This window comes from Aythya marila (assembly GCF_965140915.1).
Source record: "Aythya marila genome assembly, chromosome: 2".
Classification (NCBI taxonomy): domain Eukaryota; kingdom Metazoa; phylum Chordata; class Aves; order Anseriformes; family Anatidae; genus Aythya; species Aythya marila.
This window is the reverse complement of record NC_139043.1, coordinates 78895635-78914091: the sequence shown is the minus strand read 5'-3', so window position 1 is coordinate 78914091 and position 18457 is coordinate 78895635. Positions and strand designations below refer to the sequence as shown.

Here is an 18457-nt window from a genome sequence, read left to right as displayed (position 1 = left end):
TCCCTCCAAGTGGAGAAGTCTCTCTTCTTCAGCTGCATGGAGATACGCTGTTCACTACAGGTTAGTTTCTTTTTGAGGCTAAACATAACCCATTCAGGTCTGCTGTCACAGAAATGCTGTACCAAATTCTTCTCTTACTTCTCCAAAGTATCTTCAGGTTAATATTGGAATTGATGCCCATGCCCACAGGCTGGTGTGGATGCATCCCATCAAGACTGTATGGAGCTACATTTTACCATAGGTAACAACATAAGCTAAATTGGTGCTAAATTGGGATTCCTACCAAAAAAAGGTTTACATGGCACACTTGCATCACAGAAAGGACATCTATAGGCATGGGTCAGCGTGACTGAATCACAGATCACTAGTAAGAAGTTAAGCAAGGAGAAAACTAGGAGGCCCAAGGTTAAATATTGAGCAGGAAAAAAGCTTTCACATTTTGTTTACATTTCTTTTTCAGAAGAGGAACACACTGTGGGAATAGAGGCGTTTCTTACCAGTACCACTTTCAGGAAATACTGGTTACTTACATGAAAAACCACTGTGGGAAACAACCTGTGTTGTGGAGTTTATCAGACTGCATGATAAAAATGCTGCACTCTGCCTTAACACCTAAAATAATAATAATAAAAAAATGTTCTTGCAATTAAGTGTAACTAGCTTACTCTTTTGCTATAATCAGTGTAGCAACAGCTCATTAATTCTTGCCTAAAAAAATAAAATAAAAAATAAGCTGAAACAATACAAATTCAAATGACTGTTTCTTACTGCAAAGAGATCCTCTACATGACTTCAAATAACACCTACTTGAATTCTAAGTTACTGTAACATTTAAGAAATAGGCACGATCCACCCATTCTATTCTGTATCAAAAAGCATTCTACTGCAAATATTCATTTTTGTAAAGAAATATTTGAAAATGGAAATCAAGTCAATATTGACTGCATGTCTTCTTGAAACCATGCTTATCCTTCCCCCACTTCATTACGGAAGCTTATTTCTGGGACTACATTGACATTTCTCAGCACACTGAGAAGTAAAAAAGTGACCAAATAAAATTATACACTGCAAACATTGCACAGGATGCTGATCTTTTCATTTGACTTAATGCAGTATAACCTCCATAATTTGTCTTAACCTGCTGTAAAATTCTCACTGATGCACCCGGACTACATATTGTGAAGTCAACCTTTCTGAACAGGCAAATGGAAAGACTACATAACTTTATTTTCTGGAAATTAAAGAAAAACTGATTTGCTTTTTTAATAAGTATTTTTCTGCATGGAGTAAAGGTAGCTGGCTATTGACAGATATGATACCTTTGGCACCATTTATTTCTAGGCAGTATCAGTGCACAAAACCTCCAACAGACATCTAATCAGGCTTGGCAATACTTATGTTCTTAATTTTGTTCATTTTAATCATTTCAGGGAAAAGGCTTCTAAGTGTCACTTGTAACTTGGTTATGTTTACCACGCTGAACACCAGTTTTGTGGAGTTTATATTCTTCCCCCAGGTTATGACTACCAACAACCTGGGCTACAGCTTGTACCCATCTTAACCGTTTCAGAACTTGAGTCGACTCCCATAGGTCACACCCAATCCTGCAATACAGGACTGCTCAAAAGCTCAGAGACAGCCTACAGCAAGCCTGAGCATTGTGGTGGGCTAGCTGGGATGGCTGGCAGGTGCCCATCCAGCCCCTCCTCTACAGGATGGAGGGGAGAAAATGAGGCAGAAAAAGCTCTTTGGAGGCCAAAATAAATACAAAATACATGTGCCCTCCTTTCTTCCCCAGGCTGTCCCCAAGGCAAGGCACTGGCATCTTGGCTGCTGGGCCCAGCTATACCCTGCTGGAGCCGGCACAAGGCAGCCCCAGGCTGATAGTTGGCAGGGCCTAGCCCAGGCCAATGTGCTGCTGCTTCTGTTGGGGGACCCTGTGGAAGAATCGTGTCAGGCACCCAGGCAGAACTGTGCTACAGCACCTCTCTGGGGCTCATAGTATGCTGTAGCAGGGATGTACCCCAGCACCTACATTTCAATGCTTTTTTAGTTCTTTACAACCTTACCCAAAGCCCAGCAAAGAGCATCTCTTACACACACACACAATCCTCTCTGCACAAGCAGTACATGAAATTACTCCACTTTATTTCTGTACACAATATATATGCTCTGTAATTCATGAAGTACTAAGAAGCTTGGATCCAAGATTAGAGGCGTCTTTGTGACAGAACTCATAAAGAAGAAAAAAGGTGCTGTAGTCATGGAACTTATTGTTTTAAAATATTTCTTCTATTAAGTATTCACAATCTAGTCATTTGTGTCAACAACAGAAATAGTACAAAAAACCTGTAAAAGTAGATGAAGTCACTGTAGAGCAAAACTATTAGTGCTTATGAATTAACTATTTCAGAAAAGTTACAAGCAGAATTTATTCACAAAAAAAAGCACAATAATCTAGGTGGTATTTTCTTTCCCATTTCAGCTTCATTTCCAAAACAATCCTCTTCTTTTGTTATTGTTGTTGTTGTTCCTGAAGTATCAGTTTTCTCTAGAATTAGATTGCTTTGCATATTAAATAGTTCTAAAACTTACTTTCCAAGTGGGAAATGAAATGAGTGAAAGCCTGGTACAGAAGGCTCTGTACTTCAGTGAAGTTAAATTTTTGTTTCCTGAAGAAAACATCAATTCAGTTCCTTGCAGGATTCAGTAAATAAAAGCATGCACACACATATGTTATTTTTATGTATTAAAAAGTATCTTTAAAAATAAAAATTCAATGTCTGCATTTCAGGAACATTATCCGAGTCACCAAAGAAATACTCTAAGGTAAAGAGACAATATTAATGCAGATTATAAATACAAATAATATTCTGTGGATGGGCAGAAGCCATAAACTGCTCTTGAAAATGTGAGGGGAGTGCTGAAGTACAGCACTTAGGAAAGATCACTATGCAAATGCAAGGTCTTATTGGCACTACTGAGGTAACTCTTAAAAGAATAGAATGCAACTCAGGAACACATCTGTTACTCACTGAACTCCAAAAAGTTTAAGTTTATAAAAGCAATCTATTTATTTTTAGATTTTTTTTTTTTTTTTTTACACACACTTCAAGAAATCAGGTGGAGAAAGTACATTCTGTGGACAAACAGTTTCTTTTGAACCAATTTTTAAAATAAGCAAGACAGTAAAAATAACAATCAAAAGAAATGGGTAACAGTTCAGATACAGCTGACTGAAAGCAGTGCAACTTAAACCTAGCTCTTGGTCAGCTTGGGTTCTAGTGCCATCTGCTGAAATAAGTGTGTTTTTTCCCCTGCAACCACAGCAAATATGCAATTTAAATTAATCTACTGCATTGGAAAGCAATATATGAAGAAATGTCACAAAGAGGAGTTGGTTGAGTAATCTAAGCGCACATCCAGAGTGCCATACACCAAACCTAGTAAATTGAGAACCTTCTCTTGAATGATGTCAACCTGCTCAGAAGGGCAATAGTCGTCCAAACTTGATCTGTAACAAAGATTTGAATAAAACAATGAGGGAGTATAAATTAATTTGTATTCTTGTAATGCTTTGTATCCAGGGTGTTGAAGCTACTTTCAAAGCATGAAAAGTTCTGCCTCCCAGTATCTCTTCAAAGTATACTACTGTGCTTTTCCTCTCTGCTTTCAACAACTGCAATTTGCCTGAAGTTGAACAGAAAGCCCACAGATGATCAGAAACACGACTTCCAACTCTAACACAACATGTTGCCAATCAGAATTCAAGCAAATAATCCAATTATTTGGATTAGTACTGTTGGAAAGTACTGGTGGAAAGGTAGATTGAAAAATTCAATTGCTACTAGTTAAAATGGGTAGGAAAATTAAAAAAATAATAATCTGTGTAATTCCTGGGATAACAATATTTACCACAAACAGATGCTGGTAAAAAAAAAAAAAAAGAGCTACGCTTCTAGTATTTTAGATCTGTCAGATTCTCTATTTCCTCTGCAAAAGTGCATAACAATTCTGTGGCTGGCACAGAAAATACAGCTTTCTTTTGTTGTAGGTATTTGTTGTTGACACAAACTATTTCATGTCAGATCCTAGTGTTGCTGCCTGTACTTATAGGGCACACATGGTACTCTTCAAGTGAGTAAGTTGCAATAATTAGTTAAGAGTTACACTGTGGTCTTCAAATTAAGTTCTCCCAGGATAGGGTAGTACATTGACCCCAACTCCATTCTGTTCTCCCAAATAATTCCTTTACAGTCCCGGAAGAGTAATTTTAACCCTACGCAAAACGTCATTAGAGCTTTCTAGAATATAAATACCCTTCAGATTATTAGATGAAAACCTGTCCCACCTAATCAAAATTTTTTCCATTAAAAATTTCACTGAAAACAGATCTTACCAATAGTGTAATGAATCCTAGCACAAGAGTAGAGAAGGCATAATTTCAGCCCATGCAAGGTTGATCAAGATAGGTTTACTCTAAATTGCTTAACAGAAGTAGCAAAGGTAATATGAACCTCAGTGACAGCCATCCACTGTAACACACGCAAGGCCTCATCATAGGCTTTATATAGCCTGCACTGAAACTCATTAAGTCATCATGTTTTCACTGCTTGTTGAAATCTGTGCTGGCCACTCTGAAGCCTAGTAAAACTGGCCATCAGCATAGAACCTTCCCTTAAGCAGTATACTGTCACTGCCATATGATTAATGCTTTCAAATGTCAATTTTCAGTACACTAAGTTTTCCAATGGAAGATGGATTTTTTTTAAAAAAGATACATTAACCAATGTTATATTCATAGAATCATTTAGCTTTGTAAAGCTGTCTGAATGTTTTAAAGAATCTACACATCTTACCGAGCAATTGTCACAAGTGTGGGCTTAGGCATGTTTTTCAGTAGAACTTTAGTGGATTGTATGAGGCCTTCAATCTCCTCTTCCGTGCTAACATGGTGGGGAAGCTCCATATAATCACAGGTCAAACCAGCCTGATGGACCTACATGTAAATTAAACATATTTTCATTTTGTAATTAACAGATTTTCACTTGTCATACAAACAAAGTATTGATATGGCTTGTCTATATAAGAAATCCCTAAATTGCTATCCCTAGCCCAAGAGGTAACTTACACACCTTCAGACAGTAAGTTTTTTATTCCCAGCTAGTACTCAAACAAAAAAAAATAAAATCCTGAGTTTACATGGATTGTTTCATTATCTCCAGTGCAATGTACCTCTCCTATGAATTCAGAGCATGCTGCAGTCCTTGAAGATGGCAGGCCTGATCTTTTACAAGCAGGTACCTTAAGTTCTATAAAGTATATTGACAGACCCTGGTGAAGTGAAAACTAATTTCAAAAGAAGCAGCTTGAGACATGAGTGTCCTAAATATCATATTAATGTTGCATAAATATATAGACAATATAAAATATAGACAAGCAGAATAAAAATTCATATAAAATTTCAATAAAATTCATATAAAAATTCAATAAAAATTCAGAAGCTTTTAAAAAAAGCTGCTCTAAGCAGTAACATTAAAAAAACTATTAAAATCCCAAGAAGTACTGAATCAAGGAGTCAAGTCTAAAATTAAACATAACTTTTTCCCTCCCTGTTGAACATATGTTTTGGAAATTACCAATTTTCTGCTCCTTTATACAGTGACCTACCATTTCATAGTCTGGGCTCTCCATCCTGCTTTTCAAACTGTGAACTAGCTGAACAAGGGGCTTCATTCTGCAGTAAAAAAAAAAAAAACAAAAAAAAAAGTGTTATGTAAAAACTTAGAAACTGATACATCATTTAACCTAAGTTTAAAAAAAAAAAAAAAAAAAAAAAAAGAAAAAAGTAGAAGTTATGTTGCCCATGTCATCTTGTACCTAAGAAAAATGGAGAGTATCAGTATTATTTTGCTGTTTCCCTAGGTCTCAGGAAACCCTACTATTCATACCTATTCTGCAAGGCCTCTTCCCCTTTCTTTCAGGGCAGACCTAGAGAGAAGCTGTTGTCACTCAAAAGTTTTATTAACTTGATATACTTGCATTGATTGTTACAGAAGTCTGGCAGTAACTGCTGTATTTGACAGCAAAAATGAATAATCTTCCTATTAAGGGAAAACTTGGTCTTTTGCTCAGTTTCTTTTCAGATTAAAACATTTATTTAGAAGCACAGCAGATGCCACTGACATGTTTTGTGGACACTCACTCATGTGCGCAGCCTTTCACTCATTCTTCCACAGAAAGCAAGGACTTCTGTAGCACCAAAGCAGCCCTTCTGTATAACCCCAATATTTTGTTGCTTTTTATGAGAGTTCTGCCTCACATCGATCACAAAATTTCACCAAACTTGCTTCCCTCCAGAGAGGACAAAATTTGCATGAAGGTTCTTTTGCTTGAAGGTAACTTCTTTACCGAAAGGGTTGTTAGGCATTGGAACAGGCTGCCCAGGGAAGTGGTGGAGTCACCATCCCTGGAAGTCTTTAAAAGACGTTTAGACGTAGAGCTTACGGATATGGTTTAGTGGGGATTGTTAGTGTTAGGTAGAGGTTGGACTCGATGATCTTGAGGTCTCTTCCAACCTAGAAATTCTGTGATTCTGTTCATGCAGAAATCAGCCTCTATAAGGCTGATCTTATAAAATGTTCGCCATGTGGCACTGCAGACAGACTTAACTTTTGCATTGTCTGACTTGCTCTTCTAAAAGCAAAGAAAATCTGGTAGCCTTGCATAGATCCCATCCAGATTCCCGCATTTTCTGTTAGCAAAGTGCTGGGCTAATCAGTTCCTAAACAACTGCATTACAGAAATTAAGGACAACTGAACTTAAGAAGACTCAACACTTAAGTTCTTAGGTGTAAATCTAAGACATGTCTTACACAGACTAAATTATAGTTATTATTCCTGGCCTTAAGAAAAAGTTTAGGAAAAACAGTATGTTAAGCATTCTTCCGTTTAAAACTGAAATATACAGATAGCTATCACATATTTTTCAGGAAACTCATTTGAAATCACATCCTTTTGACTCTGCTTACTAGCCTTATAGTACATACTGTTTTTCCCTCTTCAGAGTTATTCTAATAGAAGACTTCTTCCAGAGCTATGACCTTGTCTGCAGTTCTGACACTTTTCAAGACTATCCACCAGGGTAAATCTGGAGGTCTCCTGCAGCACTGCTTCTGCAATAGATCAGGAACGAGAGCCTTGTCTACTGTGCTCCAGAAAGGCTCCCAAGAAAGGAGCAGTTGCAGGAAAGAAACCTTACTGGCACTGGTAAATTGCTAAATTGCCTTTTTTTTTTTTGGGAGGGGGGGGGGAGGGGTGGTGGTGATAGACAGCTGAATCTTAGATAAGGGAAAGGAAGGTGCTAATGTAATGAGATCCAAGAAAAATCAAAACCTACCCATACTAGTATGGGAAAGGTAAAGGTCTTTCAGAAGAGGAGATTATTCTAGTAGTATTAGCAGGAAAGAGCTTGATCTAAAGGAATCAAAAACAGGCTTATCTGAAATTGTGTCATCTCAACTTACTTAAGCTTAATAAGCTGACTGGGAAGAGTTCCAATATGATGGGAATAAGGAAGAACACTTTACTGTTAACTGTGTCACCAGTTCATGAAGATTCTTCTCCAAAGGCTACGGGAATAAACCAATGGCAGGAGGGTTTTAAGCCATTTAGAGATCTCCTACCCAGGATATGAAGCCCACTTCTGTAAGGTTTCTTCATCGTCATTGTCACACAAATCTGCAAATGCTGCTTCCAGATCTTCTAGCTGATGAACACGGTTTTCAACACAATCCAGCAAGCCTTCCTTTAAATATACACATATAAAAACATGTTAGGAAAAAGAGGCAAGAATGATTTTCCTAGCTAAATCATGGCTTAATTGATCTAGTGTATGTGGGGAAACAAACAACAAGTTTATTGCTACAGAACACCTTTACAAGATGATGAGAATGAATGCCTGCAGAAACTGGTACCTTCAGAAAAACACACCTCTTTGCTCTGTCTTTCCTATACCATATAAAAAGCTGCATCTACATTCTGGTAGAATTTACAAAGAACAAACATAAGAGCAAATAAATTGTATTTATTTTTTATTATAAAGTTTATGCACTTTCTTAAAATGTTCATAATACATGAAGAGGCAATCTTCTTGGAATAAGCAAGGCTACAAATGCACATGCATACAAGTTGTGCATGTAAATATTTGCAGAGGGAGGCCCTATATAGCATATCAAATGAAAAGCAACGTTTAGCACATTTATTGTAAAAGAGACTCAGTGCAGCGCTGCGTGAAGAAAAATTACAAAGCACATTGGTATAAATGGCTATGAATTAAGAACAGTTGTTCCTCTTAGGATGCTGCTGACTACCATGTAACAGATGCTGCTTCTTTTGGCTAGTGTTGTCAGCTTCAGGCTAAATTACGAACAGCTGAGGGTATCAGCTATTCATGAAATACACCTTCAGGTTTCTGAGGGATGAATAAGACATCTTTCTGTGCAGCACCAGTAACTAACCTTAAAGATATATCCAATCTCTATCTGTATTGGAAAAAAAAAAAAAAAAAAAAAGAGGAAAACAGAAGCCCCATTAACTTACCTTGCACTATGATAGAAATACATATCTAGTTGTACTTTGGAATAACTAACAGATTTTCAGAGACAAGACATCTAGAATACTTTTGAGTCCTGGAAAAACTCTGATTTCTCTAGTTTTCTGCATTTGGACCCTTTAAGTTAGTTGTCTCACTACAAACCAATCCATAGATCTGGTCTTATATTAAGTTCTGTACCTACTACTCACTTTCTGCTAACTACTTCAATTGCCTCCAATAAATCTGTGCTCTTAAATACATGTGTCATGCCCTGAAATCACATTGTGAACTTAATCACAATCCTTTTCCCCTACCACATTTCCATACCTTTTAAGTAGGTACCTGTTTTCACCACAGTCTTGCAGATTGACTAAGAAACATGAAAACCAATTTGACATCTCCATTTCTTTATACATACAAATTAAGATTTATTAATCTCGGATTATTATATGTATTGACTCTCTCTGTAAAGTTTCTCTTTTATAATCATCTGTAAAAGCCTTCAGATGATTACAAAAGCAAAGCTATGCTCTTGTTTAGAAATTATGTGGTATAATGACCACTAATATGACTCTTTACATTGTTTAGGCTCAGGGCTAAATAAACGTTTGGCAGCTGCAGCAGGTGTATGTTTCCATGATTCAGAAACACCCAACACATACAAAGAGAAGTACACTGCAGTGGCACAATACTAGCCCTTCCATGTCTAAATAAATACATAAAATATCAATTAGGCATTTAGCACTACTTTCACTATCAAGGAAGAACAACTAGGGCAAGGAGAAGGAGACCCTAAAGGGAGAAAAAAAACATTGCACCTTGAGAGACTGCAGATGACTTACTGTATTTTCATTTCTATCTTGTCAATTACCATTTGTTTACAGAAATTAGTGTTTACTCTCATGCTAAATATTTACATGGTTACATATTTAACATAAAAAAATTCCTAAGACACTTCTGATTAGTATTCAGCATGCTGCATAGCTTAATTGGAAACCACTTCATTAAGCACCTTTCATAGGTTCTTTCCTTCTCATAATTCATTTTTACTGCATAAATCAAAAGAATCATTCCCACATAATGTATCCCACAAGGAAATGCCTTACCTCTGTTGCATCTTTATGAGGCTTCTTGAAGTTGTACAACTCTTGTAAGAGCTCATACTCTGTCTTCAAAAAAGAAAAAGGGGAGAATATTAGTCTCATCAAATGACAACCAGGAACTTCAAAGCCATCTGTATTAAAAAAAAAACAAAACAAAAAACAAACACACACAACACCCACACTTCAAGGTAGCTTCTCTACACCAGTAACACAGACAACTCCCTGTAAATGCAGGTGAGGAAGATGCTGTGAGAGCACTACTTCACAGCCTCAGCCAAGAATTTTTGAAACAGCTGAGCTTTAAACCTGACTTCAGTAACACAGCTGTATAAATTACATATTTACAAGTTCTGTTAATTAACCAGTCTCTGAAGCTGTGTATCTATTTTGCTGAACTGATGTCCCAATAAATTGATGAATAAGACTGATAAATAAGTAGGATTTTAAAGGAAAAACACACAGGTAAAGGTTTTAGGCTGGTTGAACAAGTAGTTCACTAGTAACAGGGGCTTGTCAGCCCTACTCCTTGATAATATTCAAGTTTCTTTAAACAATAAACATCTCATTTACTTAACAGCATTGAAAAGGTGAACACAGGAATTTTTCAGGAGAAAGAAAGGGTAGACTAAGAGACCATAAATTTTACAAAAATGTAAAGCATCTTTAGTGCACTGTTTTGGATTTTAGTGTTTTGGTGTTTTTTTTTTTTTTTTTTTTTTTGGTGGAAGGAGAATACTCTTCTGAATTGGTGAGACATACTTGCTTTTTAGCTTTTCCTTGGATTTTTATATTCCAATAGTTAACTTGAGCAACATTTTCTGATAGAATTACTGTATTTTACAGAAGAGGGAACGTAGTTAAGAAATATTAACCACATATGAAATTCTTATCAAAAAAGGTAATACTGGGTGCTCTGTGCAACTCCACTTCCAAAAGTGGTTCCTAGAGCTGAGAACTTACCTCAGCACAAGAAAAAAAAATCCGCCCCCACCCCCAAATAAACAAAACCAAGTAAGACTCCTCTATGGCTTTATGAAAAATGTATTGTAAGCCCTAAGAGGGTATTCTTACATGACAAGACCCCTGTGGTGCTTCCACTTTGTCTTACATTTCTGTGATTCAGAATGATTGGGATTGCTTATTTTCTGAAGGTACCAGGATTGTAAATACTGGATGTCAGAAACTAACAAAGGTCAGGGACACTGCATTCACTTCTATACACTGAACAAGGAAGCAGTACTCTAGCTGAAACTCAAAGATGTCAGTGTTCTCCAGAACAGACTGAAGTTAAAGTAGCGTTAAGAAGAGTTTTAATCACTAGAAACAATCATAACATTGCAGTAAATTTTTAAGCCCAAATGCTGCACTCAGTTTTCAGGGCAGATGAGTTAGTTCCTAAAAAGCCTGTTCACATAAAGAAAAACTCCTAACTCCTTGACACAGCTGAAGGTCTACATATTTACAACATCACACAAGTGAGGTAAGTTCTGTGCCCACAAGCTATACATTGAATATGGTGCAGAGTCTTAAGCTCAGAGCCACAACATCAGAAACAGCTGCTTGCTCATCGTTACACTCAGCAGTCCAGACAAAGGAAATCAATCACAGCCTCTCATCACTCTGAATAATCAATGCCACCAGATCTTTTGGAAAGGCAGTCTCGGGGTACCATTGTGGCATACTACTGCAAGGGGTGAGAAATACAGTCTGACACCACTCCCTGATTAATCAATCCTGCTTTGGGTACTTGGGACATGAACTTTGGAAATCCAAGCAGCTTTTATTGCCCACACAACAAGCAGGAGCATGCCACATTAACTCTAAGCCTGAATGTTTTCTCTACACCTATTTCAAATGTAAGGTCCTAGCTCTATTAGGTTATTGTACTTCTTTGGAATATGCACTCCCTTAAACTGTCTCTCTTCAAGTATTAGTGTGATTCATTAATCATGATTCTGCTGATCTGCTAATTTAAATTAGATGACAGTTTCTCCATAGACACTAAGCACTAGGAGGACTAGTACTTTTCTATGAAGAGGACTCTCCATTGTCATGCTTACCTGTGTGTACATTTCTTTGAATGGATTCTTAACTGAAAAAAAATCTAAGTCAATGTCTAAAACAAATGCATCTCCTTTCTGAAGAACTTGGCAGATATTTTTAGCAACCTCCCTTATTGGGCATTCGTCATCTCTGGGAGAGCTTGAAGATGAACATTCTGCCCTGTTCAGGGCACTTGCATTTTGTATTTCCTTGTTCTTCACATTTGAGGAGCTGTGATCAAGGTTACCAAAAGTCACTGATGAAGAGGCAGCAACAGTGTGTGCTGTGTCATCTGTATTTAGCTTCAGTCTCTTAGTGGATATTACTTCGCCATTTTCTTCCTGGTTGTTTGATGTTTCCGTAGGATTAATGAGAACGACATGTAAATTTAAAGACTTCTGGTTTTCTAGCTGATCAGCAGGGACATAAAGACCATCACTTAAAAAGTAATCATCTGTACCTGTAACCCTACAATTGACAGCAACTCGAAGTTAATACAGAACTTTGCAAAGAACTTAGCAAAAAAACATGCATTTAAGGCATCTTGAGAAAAATGAATAGATGTTTGATGGGTAACAAAGCCAATAAAACTGCATATACAAAGTTATTTATTTTAATTCCCATTTAAACACCTGGAAATTATATTTACCTCTTCAATGCTGAATCACTACATTAGAATTCTGGAATTTTTTTGATAGCCCTACAAGGCTTCTAATAGGTAGAGAAAGATATATTCTATATTATGTGCTACTAAGATTAGTTTGACATTCAATTATATCTTACATCAAGAATTTAACAAGATACTGTCAATGTTACGGCATATAAGGCTGCAAAGCACTGGATGTTTTGCCTTAGGTTGCCTTTTTTCTTTAGAAAATCTATTTTAGTTACGTTTGAGAACTGCTGTGAAATCCATGGATATAATTTACTTTATTATAAGTAAAATATTATGCATTAATTAATGTTTAACTTTTCTCTACCTCTGACATATGATTCCTTATTCTAGGTGTAAGGAGAGCAGGTAACAAGGATTAATAGCTACATATCCACTTAATTTAAAAACAACAACAAATAATCAAAATAAAAACTCCACCTAGATTGGAAGTGTATAGAATATTATTTTCAAGCTATATTTCAGCACATTAAGCCTTACGTAACAAATTCAGACTGAAAAAACCTTGAAAGAAGTGAATTTCTGTTCACTTGTATTAAGACCTTGCCAATTACAGGGTACCACCATCCATCAACCACAGACAGATAATTTTATGAACAGCAGAAGTTTAGTTCCCCATTGTTGGCCTCCTGAGGGATGTAGACAGCCTACAGGAACAACCTACAAACATCTCATTAATTTCAAGAGAAATGAAAGGTCCCACATCTGAGACAGAAAAACGCCATGTGGCAGTAGCAGGTTGGCACAGACCAGCAAGGTGCTACAGAGGAGGACTGGGCAGTCACAGTAGGAAGAAAATTACGCATGACCAAGCTGTACACCCCTACAGTGAAGACTACTCATTAATTTATCTGTACTAGACAAGATTTCTCTGTACTAGCCAAAATGCCAAGAGAAGAGACTTCTTTCTCTTTGTGTTCAGCACTGGTGAGGTCACACTGTACATAGTCTGCCAAGGTTTGGGCCCACAGGACATGAGAGATGTCAACAAACAGAAGAGGATCTAACAGAGGACTGCTACGGAAATTAGTTAGGTTGAAGCATGCGATGGACAAGGGGAATAGCTTGAATTACATATTAGTAAAGAGACTACAAGGCACATCTTAAACTGTACCCATTAAAACATATAGTCACATTAGGTCCTAAAGAACTCACAAATACAGATTGTATTTTTCATTGCGAAAAACAGATGTATCACTACTTTTATCCAAGAAATATAAAAAAGGTCAATTAAAACTACATGTCTTTTATATTACCAACATATGATAGCAGACAACTTACCTGATTGTAGTTGTTGATATGTCTTTCCCAACTAAAAAATTGTGTTTTCCCTCTGAGATCTGCTGAGCCCATGGTGGGTGAAGCCACAGAACTTGAGAAATATGGCCAGCATAAACAGCAGGCATAATCCAGTTCTCAATACTTAATTCACTGTAATGAAGAAGGAAAGACCAGGGATAATACTTACTTTTCTTGCAAGGAAAACATGGTCAAGAACAGCGCAAGTACATTCCACATCTTGAAAGCCCCCATGCAAATCATCAGAAATTAAAACAAGAAAAGAAAAACAACAAATATTGATTTATAAGAAGAATCAAAAATGTCTGTAGTAAAACTAAAAAAAATTATTAGGAAGTATAGTCAGCTTCACTTTTAGCATGGTACTTTGATTATCAACCATGTGGACTTGTCCTTCTCTCTATTGATACATCTGACAGAGAGAAAGTGCATCATCAATGCTATTCTGAACAGAGCTCAAGGGAGCGTTTTATTGTAAATTGCTCTAAGTAGACCAGCTCAGGAAAGCTCATGGAGCAGATCCTCCTGAGAGTCATCATGCAGCACTTGAAGGGGAAGCAGGCGATCAGGCCCAGTCAGCATGGCTTTATGAAAGGCAGGTCATGCCTGACGAACCTGATCTCCTTCTATGACAGAGTGACGCGCTGGGTGGATGAGGGAAAGGCTGTGGATGTGGTCTACCTTGACTTCAGCAAGGCTTTTGACACCGTCTCCCACAGCATTCTCCTCAAGAAACTGGCTGCTCTTGGCTTGGACTGGCGCACGCTTCGTTGGGTTAGAAACTGGCTGGATAGCCGGGCCCAAAGAGTCGTGGTGAATGGAGCCAAGTCCAGTTGGAGGCCAGTCACTAGTGGCGTCCCCCAGGGCTCGGTGCTGGGGCCGGTCCTCTTTAATATCTTCATCGATGATCTGGACGAGGGCATCGAGTGCACCCTCAGTAAGTTCGCAGATGACACCAAGTTAGGTGCGTGTGTCGATCTGCTTGAGGGTAGGAAAGCTCTGCAGGAGGATCTGGATAGGCTGCACCGATGGGCTGAGGTCAACTGCATGAAGTTTAACAAGGCCAAGTGCCGGGTCCTGCACCTGGGGCGCAATAACCCCAAGCAGAGCTACAGGCTGGGAGAGGAATGGTTGGAAAGCTGCCAGGCAGAGAAGGACCTGGGAGTGATGGTGGACAGTCGGCTGAATATGAGCCAGCAGTGTGCTCAGGTGGCCAAGAAGGCCAACGGCATCCTGGCTTGTATTAGGAACAGCGTGACCAGCAGGGCTAGGGAGGTGATCGTCCCCCTGTACTCAGCTCTGGTGAGGCCGCACCTCGAGTACTGTGTTCAGTTTTGGGCCCCTCGCTACAAGAAGGACATCGAGGTGCTTGAGCGGGTGCAGAGAAGGGCGACGAAGCTGGTGAGGGGCCTGGAGAACAAGTCCTACGAGGAGCGGCTGAGGGAGCTGGGCTTGTTCAGCCTGGAGAAGAGGAGGCTCAGGGGCGACCTTATCGCTCTTTTTAGGTACCTCAAGGGAGGCTGTAGCGAGGTGGGGGTTGGCCTGTTCTCCCACGTGCCTGGTGACAGGACGAGGGGGAATGGGTTTAAGTTGAGCCAGGGGAGTTTTAGGCTAGATGTTAGGAAGAACTTCTTCACTGAAAGGGTTGTGAGGCATTGGAACAGGCTGCCCAGGGAAGTGGTGGAGTCACCATCCTTGGAAGTCTTCAAAAGACGTTTAGATGTAGAGCTTAGGGATATGGTTTAGTGGAGGGCTGTTAGCGTTAGGTTGGAGGTTGGACTCGATGACCTTGAGGTCTCTTCCAACCTAGAAAAAATTCTGTGATTCTGTGATTCACTTTTAGCATGGTACTTTGATTATCAACCATGTGGACTTGTCCTTCTCTCTATTGATACATCTGACAGAGAGAAAGTGCATCATCAATGCTATTCTGAACAGAGCTCAAGGGAGCGTTTTATTGTAAATTGCTCTAAGTAGACTTCAAATATAACCTCAGTAGTGAAAGTGAGTCAACCAAAACCTACAAAATGTTTGGGTGTATGATGCAGCCCACAAGGCTTCTTATTCATCCAACAACAACAACGACAAATACAGACTATAGGCAGAGTGATACAATTGCTAATATACTATTTATGTCATTCTTGTCACTGTTGTGTATCACCATAATACTGGAACAATCAATATTTATTTTAAAACAGGAAGAAAAAGACAAGAACACAGATCATTGTGTGTTTTTTTGCCTACACAAGAAATTGGGGAAAAACACTGGTCTTAATTAACTTTTTCAACTTCACATTTGTATCTTGTCAGTGCAGATGTTATTTTACTCTCAGTCAATTTTTCAGCATGAAGAGAGAAAAGCTGTTCTAATACCACAGCTCTCCAGGTGAAAAGCATCCACTCAAAATGCTGTCCTGTTAGCCAGGGGAGCCATCTGGTTTAATAACATGATATATTACTAAACAACTAAACAAAGTCAATTCATACATCTTACACCTCCTGGACACGTAACATAAATGTTTGACCACATTCATAAAACAAACATAACTTCTTCCACGCAAAATCATTTAGTTCTGAATAAAAGTGAAAAGACAAAAGAATACAGCTCAAGGATTATTTATACATTTTTTGTTCATACTTCACATACAGGTCTGCAAACCAAATGCAGCAAGAAGTGGAGTTAAAGTGTTCTGATGCAGTACGTAGGACTTACCTAAAGAGCACTTCTTTGTCAAATACAGTGTCTGCAGGCATATTCACAGGGATAAGGAGGTCTGGATGGGAGTCAAGATGAACAAAGCTAATGTTACTGGCAGGAAGATGCTTTGAACCAATGGCACGATAGATGAAAGGCAGCACCTAAAAGAACAGGAACAAAAATAATTCTACTGCAACCCCTGAAATGATAAACACAACAGCTTTATCAGCAAAAACATTTGTCTCACTCTTACTCTCTTAGAATTTGGGTTATGTATTGGAAGGAGGAGAAAACAGAAAACAATACAAAGGGGAAACAATTCCAGCAACAAGGCTGCTCGTGAACTGCAAATACTGAGCCTAAGAGCTCTATAGATGAGAAGCTGCTAGAAAATCACAGCTCTATCCTCTCCTTATTCATAGAAATTCTTCTTTGCAGTGGCTCGTCTCACTAATCATTCAACTGAATGACCAGGCTTTTCTTTTATTCCATTTCTAACTTATCTTCCCCTTTCTGCAGAACATGGCACCTGTGCTGCCTTTTCCATACCATAGAACTTACTCATTACGTATGGGTGCTGCAGAGATGAAAACACTTCATTACTCAGATATTAGAAGTTAACTGATACAGAGCGAAAACTAATGCCACCATTGTTTACACTTTAGCTGATGTTTAGGTCCACATGCTTATAAAGAATTTAATTCCTAATACATATATAACTTAATAACTGCAATATACTACCTTTCCCAGGTACCTAGCCTCACCCCCTACCAAAGGTCTTCACTCAAAGGTACATGCTAATAAGGAAATAGGAACCACCTCAGCTCCTCAATTTATAGCATAACAAGTAACTGCTGTGCAACAGCGTCAGGTGGTGAATGGAAAACACTGATTGCTGGTTCCCAGTGCATCTCACTGAACTGCAAGAGGTAAAGCTTTGCCCAGTTACAGTTACATTGCCCCAGCTACCAGAACAAATCCAGCCAGAGCTGCAAATCCCAGCCCTACTACCCAGGGAAGGTGAAGGCTATAAAGGGACTGGACAACAAAATTACTCTATGCTAAAGCAGAAGCAGAGCTACCTTTTAGGAATACAACCGATTAAGATCACAAATCCTGAACACTGCATGGATATAACTGGACAATTTGTCCAACACCAGAAATTTGGACTCTATTTCACCTCTCTAGATATAAATTACTCAGTTTACCCACTCCTTATGCAGTAAATAAAACAAGGTCAAAAATAACAAGGGTACCCTTTTGTTCCATGACTGTAACATCTTTGGGAAAAGGCAATAATCTGGCCTACCTTTACAACCTACAACTTTTGTGATTTAAATCCAAGTTTCATCTCATTGTTTGCATAAACCGTGAGATTAGGAAGGGATGGGGGAAGGGAGAAGAGCCTAAAACCTCTAACTTTCTCCTGCTTTGGGCTGAGAACAAAACTGCCTTCGCACCAGCTGCGACTATTAATCATAGCGCGATGCATCTAGCAACACCTTCCCACCGATCAGCACCAGAAATGGGCTATATAAAGCTTTGGGTGCTTCGTGATGAAAGGTCTCGTATGCTTCACATGGCAGATCATGCACGTATATGCATATAGCGAGAACACAGAGCATGTATTTAGCGTGAATAGCCCTTGCTAAGCTAACTCAAACCAGAAGCGTAATGAAAGTTATGCTTATACCACTATAAGCAAACGCTGCAAGTTGTTTACAGAGGTGCCGAAATGGCTGCATGGGGAAGGAAACTGAAGCCACCTGGGTGCCAAACTTCATTTAGGGGCAGCGAGGTGACGCTGTTATTAAGGGGGCGCCTGGGGCTGGCTGCACCGTCCTGCTGGGACTCCCCTTCCCCGGGCTCCCCCACCTCCGGAGGGGCTCCCCCACACCCCCAGCCCCACTCACGTCCTGGTGCTCCTCCACCACCCGCACCGGCAGGGCCGTGTACGCCCGCAGCCGCCGCCCGGCGGGGCCAGCAGCCGCCCCGGCCCCGCTCATGGCGGCTCAGCGAGCCCGGCCCCTTAGGGCGGTGCTCCA

At 39.1% G+C, this 18457-nt stretch overlaps 1 protein-coding gene across 1 annotated transcript; it reads right to left on the bottom strand.

The window, feature by feature from the left end:
- Positions 1 to 2127: 2127 nt before the first annotated feature.
- LOC309874254 (UPF0489 protein C5orf22 homolog) lies at positions 2128 to 18447 on the bottom strand. The gene is made up of 9 exons (XM_082752273.1): positions 18326 to 18447; positions 16428 to 16573; positions 13697 to 13846; positions 11760 to 12210; positions 9703 to 9765; positions 7686 to 7807; positions 5671 to 5737; positions 4860 to 4999; positions 2128 to 3514 (listed from the first exon to the last, which is right to left on the bottom strand). Exons 1-9 carry the CDS (start codon positions 18416 to 18418, stop codon positions 3385 to 3387), a joined length of 1362 nt encoding a protein of 453 aa, XP_082608399.1. The 5' UTR covers positions 18419 to 18447; the 3' UTR covers positions 2128 to 3384.
- Between the last annotated feature and the right edge of the window lie 10 nt (positions 18448 to 18457).